The following is a 12,326-nucleotide window of genomic DNA, read 5'->3' on the forward strand; positions in this document are numbered from 1 at the left end:
AATGTGATTTTAGGGCTTACCTATACTGCCCTACATCTCCTGTGATGAGGGTTTTAAACTTTAATAAAATTTCTCAGTGGAGATAGCAAAGAGCCATTCATGAGTTTTGTACATAGGTGATTGTAATATAAAACCATTATTAAGTGTCTGCCTCCCTGCCTGCCTGCCTTCTTTCCTTCCTTCCTTCCTTTTTTCTGGAATGGATTTCTTTCCTTTCCTTATAAAGCTGGGTGTTGGAGGTCATGCCATGACCTTTGGTTATTTTCCAACTTTTAGAAGGGACTGTGAGGCAAAGGAGGGAATAAGCTCCACATTTTTTTTTACCTTGTTTCTTGTGTCTTTGATGTCAGATGGGCTCCTTTAAGCCCGGAGGCCGAGTGATCCTGGCCACGGAGAATGACTACTGTAAGCTCTGCGACGCCTCCTTCAGCTCTCCGGCTGTGGCTCAGGCCCACTATCAAGGGAAGAATCATGCCAAGAGGCTGCGGCTGGCAGAAGCTCAGAGTAACTCATTCTCGTAGGTATTGCCCTTTGCTCTGAGGCCACGGTGTTGTGTGAGACTGTCTTTAGAGAAAAAGAGCTGAAAGAGATCCTTGTTTAAAAGTCTCACTTTTAAAAAATTTCTTTTCTCCAGGGAGTCCTCAGAGGCTGGTCAAAGGCGGACCCGGAAAGAAGGGAATGAGTATAAGATGATGCCTAATAGGAGAAATATGTATACAGTACAGAATAATTCAGGTATCTTGTGGATTTCCACATATTTTGGCTATATTCTTCAAATGGGCTCCTTTATTTTTATCTCCCTTAATGTAATAGCCCTGAGAATTTGCTGTTAGCTATTGTTTTGTTGAATTGGTCTCGTGGCTTTTCAAGCTGGTGTTTGTTTCAGCTCTATTTTTCTATTTAGTATGTTATTTATTTTTATTTTAAACTATAGTTTGTATTTTAAGGTCTCTTATCATAGTCCCTTTATGTTTGCCAGCTGAGAAATGTAAAATGCATTATTAAAAAATAGGCTATTTGGTTTAAACTTGCACCATGTTAAATCCCCATTTATTGCGAAAATAAAAAAGATTATGCCAGTGTTTTGTAACCAGGATAGTGAATCAGAATTACATGGGGAGTTTTTACAAAATACACATGCCTGAACCATGACTTAGAGATTTTTCAATCAGTAAATTTGGAATGGGATGCAGACACATGTGTGTTTTGAAAATGCTTCCTTGGTGATTCTGATATACACCTTCAGTTTAGAAGTACTAGCTTAAAGGAATGTTTTCTGCGTTTTTGCTGATTATCTTCAGTAGGGAGAGTAGGACTGAGCAGTCCCCTTGTCCTCTCCCCATACTTCAGTACATACCAGCAGAGGTCATCCATGTGAATAGTGAAATGAACAAAAGACAAAAGAAGTTAATTGGAAAGGCAAGAGAAGCTTAGACAAAAGAGGCACAATGTAATATGATTCATAAAAGTTCAAGCATATATCCATAATTACAATAAAGGTAAATTTACTTAAGTCCCAGTGAAAAGACAAAGATTTTAAGATTAGATTAAAAAAATTCAGCTGAAATGAAGCTGAGATAGCTGTATTAGACAAAATAAATTTTAGGACAGAAGTCAGTTTGGATTATGTTCTCTGACCAGAGTACAATTAATTTCCATACAAAATTTCTTTTTGTTTGGAAATTTTAGAACACTTCTGAATAACTATAGGTTAAAAAGGTAATCATACAAAATTTGTAGGATACAATGAAAGTAAATTTTGAGAAAACCCTTAGATATTTATTATAGTGGAAAAGAAAAGCAGAAAATTAGTAAGATAATGGTAAGATAAGTATAGAAGTCAGTTATGTTAAAAAAATTAACAATAATCCCACCAACTTTTTATGTCATTCAGTCTCTATTATTACTTCTTAAAAATAGAAGTGTGATCATATTTTGTGATATCCTTGTTTCATTTAATAGCATATTATCACATTTCGTGTAATTAAAGACTTCATTATTTTTAGTGATTGCACAGTTTTCCATTACATTCATTACTGTAATTTTTCAAATCATGTTTTTGTATCTATCCTTTCCCTATCTTCTCCCAAAAAAACCTTTATAAACAAAGATGGAATATATGTCCTTGTTGATAAATATCTCAGGGTAATTCTTAGAATTTTTAAAGAGTTAGTATAATTATACTTTTTGTATAATGCTTGGAAATTAAATTATTTTTTAAATTGACTTTATAGAGGCATTGTCATTTAGAGGTTGGGTTTGGCTTTACGGTAGTCTTTTTGGCAATAGTTGGAGGAATCTTTAGTTTTTTAGATTAAACCTGTATGAAATTGTAATTTAAAAAAGTCGATTAGCTTCACATTCATTTAAAGCTAGGAATCCATGTATATTATAATTTGAATTTAGAATTATAAATTAGTGATAATTGGTCAGGCCATCATCATTCATTTAGTGAGTATTTTGGTTTGAATCATTTTTATCTCTTGCTTTAGCAGGTCCTTACTTCAATCCCCGCTCTCGGCAGAGAATTCCACGTGATCTGGCCATGTGCGTTACTCCAAGTGGCCAGTTTTATTGCTCAATGTGTAATGTTGGGGCTGGCGAAGAAGTGGAATTCCGGCAGCATTTAGAGAGCAAGCAACACAAAAGCAAGGTGTCTGAGCAGCGGTACAGGAATGAGATGGAGAATCTGGGATATGTATAGTGATTGTCATGTGCAGATAGAGCAGCTTGTCCTGCCTGTTGTTTGCCTTCTGTACAATGCCCTGCTTTGTGGTCCTTTGATATGAGTGCATTCCTCTGCTTAATGTTAATACACGTGCCCTGCAGTGGTATCATGGGATATCAGAACGGGGGAAGGCAGAGAGCGTACTCCTTAGGTCATGATGCTTTTCCAGGTTTGTTGTGTTGGTCTGCATGTGACCTGCCTACCCCATGAGAAGGGACTTTTTATCTTGGCCAAGTTCTGGTCCACTAGTAGTCTGACCACATAGAGCTTTAGCTATTTGAAAAATTCATCTTCTTTTGCAAGTTCTATGTAATGTTAAGTGTTTTACTGAGTTCTTACTTCAGATCACAGTAAAAAAAAACCCAGGTAAGTAGAGACTTCAGTTTCTCAAGGCTTCTTTGGAGCCACCACCGCAGCTCAATGCCTTGTCACTGGGATATACTGTGATAAACTGCATTAGGGTCTTTCCTTTGACATTTTTCCCTTTATCATGTCCTCCCATTATTGAAGTGCAGGTTTCTTGGATTCAGATCCTTCCAACATGCTTGTGGACCTCTACATAGTAAAACTTCATTTCCAGTTGTGGATTTCACACATTTAAATGCCACCTTCTTCCTCTTTTTTTTCCCCCCAATTGAATTACCTTGTCCAATGAACTCATTTTCATGCCCCAGCTATGCTGTGAGTTTCCAAGCCCCACATTTGAATATCTAGTGAGTTTAAGATAGATAGTTCCAGCTGGTTTTAGGAAAAGTAAAGATGTGTTTGAATTTCATTTTAAAGTTACTTCATTAGTAATGTCGTACTTAGATCATGGTCACAGTTTTAAGTTCAGATCTCTTGAGATTTGTTCTGGCAGATGTTTTAGGTAAATGGATTCTTACATTTTACAAACATTTTTCCCTGTCTTGCTAGTTTGTTGACTGTCCTGAAAAATACCACTACTTTACTGTTTCATAGATAAAGAGGAGTTTTTAAAAAGCTTATGAAATTCCAATATCATTACTTCCAGTAGGAAAATACATGAACTTTAGTTTCATTCTTTTTAATACAGCTTCCTTGAAGATAATGGAAATGCATTATAGATTATTTTGTTGTCTTATAATTACGACAGTATCAGAAGCTCTAGTGTATATCTAGATTAACTAATAGAGTACTCATTAATAACTTTCATTAATTGTATTTTATCTATTACTGTATTTACATGGGTAAGACTGGTGCTTATCCATACTTCACCAGGAAGGCCACATTTACCAGTATGTTTATAATGAGCAGGATCTTTGCACTGTGGTCAATTCACATTTGATTGCTTTTGACTTATTAAAAATAAAACTTATTTTTCCTTGAGAATTCTATAGGCAAAGAGATAAGGAGAAGGAAAATTATCATTATTCTTTTCCTTTAATAATTCTGAGCATGTTTTGAACCATCTAGACCCATATTTAAAATTCAGTTTTGTGATTAACCTCTGGTACAATATCAAGTTACTCTTCTGTTGAAGTGGTGGTATTTTGAAACATAGGATTGTAATTTTTTTTTCTCCCAGAAGAATGAAATAATGCTCTGTTGAGATTCTATCTAGACCTGTGTCTCAACATAATAACCTTTTTTGCAGTACTGTATGAAGTACAATCTATTACTTTAGGGCAATTTAGAGCTTATTTTATTGGTCAGTAGGTTACTCATTTTGCTGCTAATTTTGGTAGATTTTAATGTTGCAGTGCTGGACACTTGATTCTATGATTATTTAAAAATCTAATTTTTCCCCCTCTGTGTGTATGTGCATGTGTGTATACACATGTATATGTATGTGTGTGTGTATAAATATATATATATATATATATATGTCTTTATATACATATGCACACACTTATATAAAACTATGTATATATAGTTTTATGTGATACCATAGAGAAGATTCCATTGAATACATGTTTCAGGTAACAGTAAAAGATTGTGGGTAAGAATTTACATTTTATAAAAGTAGTATTCATCCACTTTCAGTTTTTCTTTTGCAAATAAAATTAAAGGAAGTGTTTACCCCACGCTCCCCACTTAACAATTTCATTTTATATATACAAAAAGCAGTGGATTTAAGGCCTTGATGTTTTTCCTGGCCTTGTGTATTCAGGTTTCCAGTCTCCCAGTGCCCTTAATGGATGTTACAAATGCGTAAACGCATTTTCTTTTAAAGAAAAAAGTTAGATTTATAGTGTTATTTCTTACTTGCTCTATTTCTTTGCACTATAAAAGAGCTATGTGTTTGTTTTATATGACACTTTAGATACCATATTGCCTAAAATAACTCAGTTTGCTCCATAATTTCCAAAGTCTAGGAAGTTGATAAATAACTTCCATGATCATTTATGGAGGTTACATACACATTCTCCCCCCAAAAATCACAAATCCCTGTGAGTGGGTTCTGTTTTGGGCGTGCTCCCTTGCAATATTCTCCTGTGTTCTGTAGGTGAAACAAAGAGTCACAGAGGTTGTCAGAAAAGAAATGCTAAATAAATACATCTCTGCATGGTACAGTTTCTCACACTCATGCGTTCCATGTAGACAGTATTTTTTCCCTTCAGAGGAGGCTGTTGTAACTCTTGCTGTCAGTCATATGTGATCTCCGTTTGTTTCTTTTTGTGAAGTACAGTCCTGCTCTGAATTGTGCTTTAGAATGTGTACCTTGTACTCCCCAGGAATCGTGTTAAGTAATTTTATATGCTGTATACAAGGATGAACAGAGGCCTAAACAATGGGAAACCTTCAGTTAAATAAATTAAGTAGATTTCAGTAATCATCTGCAAGAAGAACTCATAGCATCCAAATCTCTTTTCTCTGAATTTTGTGTAAGTGGTCAAAGTTGACCTTAGAAAATAATGATTAGAAATTCTCCTGAGATACTGAGGACAAGAAGTTGTAAAGTAAAAATCCCGTGTTCCAATTAAAAGATTGGATTGCGTATGCCTTTGAAGTGTTTTTTTCTGGAAACTTAAGCTACAAAACTGGGTGTGCTATGTTATCCTTTTGATTCCACACTGAACAGAAAATACTTTGTTGGTCTTGTATTTGTATATCATGTACTGCAACTTGTAAATATGTGCATGTTGTTTATTACATTTGTCTGCTTGTCTGTTGCACTGAATTCTGCAAGGTGAATAATTTTTTTATACCATTCATTTTGAAAAAGTCCCGACTCCCAACTCTTCCTCGACATTTTCCCTTCTAATTAGTTGTTAAACTTAGAAAACCATTTAGAATTTTTGAAATCTTGAGATTGAATGAAGAATCATGGCTATCTGAGGTCCTCTTCATGTCCCTCTGACTTAAACAGCTAAAGGGAAGCATGAGATCTCCCACCTTATTTCACACAGTTATTCTGTGGAATTGTCATGCTTGCTTATAGCTATCTATCTACACTTTGAACAAGGATAAGAGGAGAAATATATATACTTCATGTTTATATATAAACATATATATATATAGTGTATCTGGTTAAATCTTCCTCTGTAGATAGAGTCTAAGGATTTGCAGTGGTATTTATGATTCCTTCACTCCTGAATTGGCTGGGACTATGAACAGGGACAATTTGAGGACTGTCCAGTGACCTACGTAAATTGAGTTTTGTGTCAAGGGAGACATGTAACTGGCATAATATCCTCTATAGAGAGGTGTACAGATGGCAGATTTAGGATTTAATTAATTTTGTTTCCTTAATGTCAGAATTTAGAAGTACTTTCTGAAGAACTTGGTGAGGCATATGCTAAGGATAATAGAGCTACTTTAGAAATAGAGAAATGTCAGCATAGTAAAGGTTTAATGCAGGCTTTTGAACAGATATGTAAAAATATTCCATCTTACTCTTCTTTTGTTTTTGTGTTTTACCAGCCAAATCATCTTTCAGGAGTTTCATACATAGTAGAGAGTGTTTTTTTCTTTTTTTGGCAATAGACTCTTACAATTGTGAGCTGTTATTATCAGTCTAACTAAATGGACAGTTAGCTGTGTAAATAGCTTCTCATATGACATTTCTACTGATAGCTGTTTGACATTTTCTTCCCATTATGAATGGGAGGATCATTTGTAAACTCCCTTTCTGGGTAGCTACCAAAAAAAAAAACAAAACAAAACTGGCTTATGGTCCTATGTGACCCTGTCTCCGTTAAGTCCAGAATATGAGTGCCTTTAGCAAGTTTTAGTGTTTGACAGAGAAAAAATGATGAATTATTGCCATTAATCACAATTCATAAAATAGGAGCTGTGTGAATTCTGTATTCTACATCTTTTTTTTTTCTTAATGCAATCTCAATTTCACATGAATAAATCTGTTATTATTACTGGTCGGGAATCATACACCCTGAAAATAAATCCAGTTATCCCAGGCTGACAGCAGTCATGGATAATTTTTCACTTTGATCTGTCCTATTATTGAATGATAGCATGGTGGATTGGGAAGAGGATCCCAAACACTGATGTTTGGAAAAACATCAGTGGTCATTTTCAAACGTGTCTATTCTCTAGGGAGGAGAGAATTATGTATTTGCAAACTACATATGTGAAAAGATTGTCTTGCACAATACTTACTGTGTTGGTTTACTTCTACCTTAAAAAAAGGTATCTTCATAAATCCGGCTTGAGGCCTTTTAAAGCAAGAATTTCCCTACTTAAGTTAATTTAAATTTCTAAATTGCCTGAGTACTTTGAGTCTTTAAAACATACTGTGAAATTAATTTTATTGTAGAAACACATTTTCCTTAACATTTTGTTATGAAAAATTTCCAAAATACATCTGAGTTGAGTCAATTTTAGAATATACCCACCACTAGATTCTACCATCAACATTTTTGTACCACCATATATCCGCTCATCCCTCTATTTATTCATCAGTCCATGGGGTTTTTAAAATACACAATTCAATGTAAATTTCAGGCAATATATTTCCTTTAACACATGAGCATAGGTGTCATTAACTAGAGTTTAGTATTTGTTTATAAATGTTTTTTAAAAAGCTGTGCATGAAGTTGATAGCCTCAGCCAAATAGTGTATATTTTTTTCCTCCTATAGACTTAGCCATCTAGTTTCTGTTTTTAAATGTGCTGAGGGTGAGGGAAGACAGCTTTCAAACTGAAGTTTTGTGGTATTGGTCATTCTAAATGCTAATGACCATACCTTTTCAAGTTCACGATCAGAATTTTTTCTTTACCCCTTTTATGATGTATTTTTGCTGAACTATGCAGCTTTAAAAAACTGTAAATTACTGATTGGGGTTTATTAAGTCAGCTTATACCTCATTTCAATCTACTGCTGCTTTTCTCTATGTTATCTTGTCTCCTTTTTCTACTTTCACCTGTTCTGTCAGAAAGGAGGAGGAAAGAGCCAAACCCATAGGTGATTAGCTGTTCTAAGCAACTCTGTGAGAATAGATTAAGTAGTTTGGAAAGTTGAAACCATTAATATATCTAAAGCCTTTGAATTCCCTGAGAATTGTAATTGCCCACATTTCCTCTAGCCATAATTGGCATGATTAAAAATGATTGTACTGTACAATGAGTTATTGAAATATGAGCCTTAGTAACCATATTTAGCTTTAGTACTGTTCAGAAAAAGTTTTTGATATATGCCTTTATTTTTATGCCAATTTTTTTGTGGACAAAATCTGACGAGTATAAGTGACTTGCTGTTGGTCATGAAGATTCAAATGATAAGTCAGAATTGAAACTTCCATATTCCTGATTCATATTCTTATGCTTGTATAATAAGATTCATGGCTTCCATAATAACTGAACACTTCCTTTGGGGCCCTTAAAATGAAAAAAAAAATGTATTTTTACTAATTAGACTTTAATTTTTAGGCATTCCGTGATTCTTTGAACTTAAAAGAGCTGTTTATGGTCATGTCCCTCATTAAGCCAATGCAGTTGCTCAAAATCTCTCTTCACTCTTGAATACTAACTAATAAGCGGGTTTTTTCAGGTTTCTTTTTGCAGTTAAATGACCTTCATGATTCACTCATAACTCTATGTAAGTGCTTAAGTGACCCCCTCACTAGTGAAAATAAATGTTCTATGTCACTAATTATATGTATATTCTCTACATGATATATTTTTTTAAGGAAAAGTAATCCCATGTGTCAGAATGAATGATATCCTAGGGCAAAGCACATAGCAAAGTTTATTTCTACTCTGCAAATCTGTTATTTATGGGAACAAAGCTCCTCAGAGTGGCTGGTCATCATTTTGCCTTCTTTTGATACTTGAGCACCTTCCTGTGGTTTTGTAAATCAGTGTGTCATTTTGTAAGTCATGTTGATTATGTGTTAATTGGTGTTTGCCTTGTGGTATCCTTGGCTGACCATAATAATTTAGTTTGGGTATGGTGTATCTGCTTTGAGATGCCTTACTAGAGTATGTCCGACTCTGCTCTAAAGCATTCCATGTATCTGCTAGGACACTGAATTGCCTCTCTTGGATGTATGCTCTAGATCCAGAAGCAAAACTAGTTTTCTTTTCACTGTTAACGTTGCATTTTAGTGCAGTTATTGTTTTAAATTAGAGAATACAATCGTGGAAAACCAAGGGAGACTTTAGAATCCTTCATTTAGTGGCATGGCAAACTTTTAAACTGCTTTTGCTATTTCACTAGAACAGTATCTCCAGTAAAGGGGATAGAGCTAAAAAAAAAAAAATGCCAACCAATACTGTATGAAAATGGGGTTGTTTTCCTAAAATTTTCTCTAAATGTCATGTAAGTGTTTAACATCTGTATATGCTATTGGGGTTACGTGCCAGTCACTGCTTTAGAAATCTGTGTTCTGGGGCTACAGAAGTGATAAAAGTGTCATGGGATTAAAACCAAACAGCTGTGGATTGAGAAGTTGGAATTGCTCTTTTGGTTTTATTTTCTTCAGCATATTGAATATAGGAATCCAAAAGTTATTTAAAATTTATACTGCTTATGTTGATGGCTCATTTTGGCTGTGTATTCTCACATACTGATTTCTGATAGAGGCTTGATGTTATTATAACAGGCATTTTGTGTTCAATTTAATAAAACGATTTCTGAGTCTCGTCTGCAAATTGTATGGTTATGAGTTGGAGATAAGAGAAAAAAGTGCATTGCCAGCGCTGAGGTGATTTACAATGTGACCAGTGCGGATGGTCAGTGGCTGTGTGTTCACCATTCATCTGTCTGCATGTAATCTGCCACGACCTTCTTGAACTCGGGCAGAATATCGTCAGCTCTTGGGCTTGCAGTAGAATTGACCTAGCTGCCCATCCTACCCCTTCCCTCACTGGAGTTAGCCTGGGATTGGAGCAAGTTCTCAATTTTCTTGATTTATTTTAAAATTTATCTTCAAAATCTTAGCAGCACCATAATCACTAATTCTGGAAATAAACATAGAGTAACAGGCATATACTCTTTAATCTCTTGAGTGTTTGACATATAAAGTACTCTTAGCTTACATATGCAATATATTATTGGAGTATGGTCATTTAGGCACTCTGGTTTAGTGCATGCAATATGCTTTTGAATTTAGACGGTCGTTTCAGAAAGTAGATTATAAACCTGGAAGGTGCATAATATGCTTTGAACAATCAGGATGCAAGGCACATACACTTACTGTCGTGGGAAAAATTCTTGTGTCTGCACACAAAAATGTTTCTGAATGAAATGAATAGATCACAGTGAGTCTCTGTGTTGTAAAATACTTAAGGCATCAGCACATTTTATTAAATCATCTCTGAGAGATTTTTAGCTTAAAACCATAATGATTGGCAATCAAAAAAAAAAAAAGTCTTAAACCACTAGAGCTTTTCAGCTTTTCTTTTTCAGGCATTTCTGAGGCTTATTTGTTTGCAGAAAATCTGTTCAAGACCAAGCCTTTGATGTCATCCTGTAAAATTGCCTCTGTGTAAAAGACTAGGATGAACTTTCCAAATCTGTTATAAATTGATAGAATATCATAAAGAGATCAGAAGGAGATATTTTTTGATGAGTTTAAAGATTTTAATCATCTGATTTTAAGATTAACCCACCAAGTTTTATTCCTATTTGTGGGATATTCATAAACTGTTGAAAATTGAGAATTTACAAGAAGATGAAGACAGGTAACAATTGTGAAATGTAAATATTGGTTATGAGTTGGAGATAATGTGATTTATGGGTCCTTTAGTAGGGATGTGATTAATGGGTCCTTATTAAAAAAAAATCACCTAAAAATACACTCTGGGGTGTGTGTGCGCATGCCATTCATGTGTATATAGGTGAAAGAAAGGGAGAGGAGTTGGGCAAGAGATGTATATTAGGAGATAGTATGTGGAAATATGTTTAAGATGATGAAATACTTGTAATGACCTGTCCAAAGGAACAGATTTATCACTAGAAGAAATATGCTCCACCACAGGCAGTCTATAACTTGTGCAGGGCATTCTGAATGTCTTTAAATATGTAATTAGAGCTTCAAATGTGTTTTGGATGGCGGCTGTCCCTTTAGACAGGAACAAGATGTCTTTTATATTAGCTTCAATTTTTAATCTTTGCTAATGCCAGAGGCTCTCTTCTATCCCAGTTTTCTAGAAATAGTTTACTAGGTTGTGGACTTTGACCAGAGGTATCTAGTGCCACCCTGTGGACTCTCTAAGTCTTAACAGTTAGCAGGTAGAGTGTGGTTGGTATACTGCTTTTGAAGCAGGATCTTTGGCTAAAAACCACCTAGTGGAGGAGAGTGTTTTTTCCTGTAAATAAAAGCAAGGGCAGACAGCATGTTTTGAGGTGATAATGAGGAGTGTATTCTTTTATAGCTTCAGCTGCTGAAATATGAAAAGTGGGAATAGTGGTGGATTGGGAGTGGGGGAACATTTATATGTATATATGCATATGTGTGTGTATGATTGTAATTTAAAAGAAATGTCTATTTTGCTTAAAAATATCCATACATTTTCAGTTATGTGAGCAATAACAAACATGAAACCTAAATTAAAATAATGGTCAATTAAAGTCCCATACTAGAAGAAAAGGACTAGAGAAATCTCTTATCTAAGAAGATTGCTGAAAATTTGAAAAATTATATTCAAGGGCAAATGTTACCATGCATGTGGGAAGAGGCTGATGATGGAAAAGCTAAACTACAAAGTACGGAAGTATAGAAATGAAAAGTGTAAAATACAAAAAGTTTTCCCAAACTTTATTTGGGATGGGGAGAACATACTGTTTTCTTTTTCAATAAGCTGATAGTACAGAAGGAGATATATCTTAAGTCTTTTATGAAGTATTTCAAACATTTAGAAAAGTACATACCAGGATCACTGCTCCCAGTTCTGTAACCTGTATGCTCCTGGGAATGTCATTTAACCTCTCTAAATTTCTTTCACTCAGAATTGGGGTATTAGGTGTGAATTCCAGTTATTACTTTTCATCCCTCTCAGTAGTATGGATAATTAAGAGTATTGTTCCTTTTAAAAATCAGGTGCAGTTTTTGAATAGATACATCCTGCACTCACACCTGAACTTAACACCCCCCTGTTTTTCTTCCCAGAGACAATCACAGTTACCAATTTCTTAGGTATTTTTCCAGAGACAGTCTGTGTAACATGAATGGTG

The 12,326-nt window shown here is 34.8% G+C and overlaps 1 protein-coding gene across 4 annotated transcripts in view; it reads left to right on the plus strand.

Annotated features, from left to right (window-relative positions):
- ZMAT3 (zinc finger matrin-type 3) overlaps positions 1-9,796 on the plus strand; it is a 38,268-nt gene extending 28,472 nt beyond the window's left edge. For 3 of the 4 annotated variants that reach the window (XM_073232050.1, XM_073232049.1, XM_073232052.1), the window contains 3 exons: positions 351-517; positions 635-735; positions 2,493-9,796. In XM_073232050.1, coding sequence (XP_073088151.1) covers positions 351-517; positions 635-735; positions 2,493-2,704 — 480 coding nt within the window. In that variant the 3' untranslated portion in view covers positions 2,705-9,796. The remainder of the gene's footprint in view (positions 1-350; positions 518-634; positions 736-2,492) is intronic. The other variant, XM_073232051.1, reaches the window with a different exon arrangement.
- Positions 9,797-12,326: the final 2,530 nt, after the last annotated feature.

The sequence above is a fragment of the Manis javanica genome, chromosome 3 (genome assembly GCF_040802235.1).
Source record: "Manis javanica isolate MJ-LG chromosome 3, MJ_LKY, whole genome shotgun sequence".
NCBI classification, from domain to species: Eukaryota; Metazoa; Chordata; class Mammalia; order Pholidota; family Manidae; genus Manis; species Manis javanica.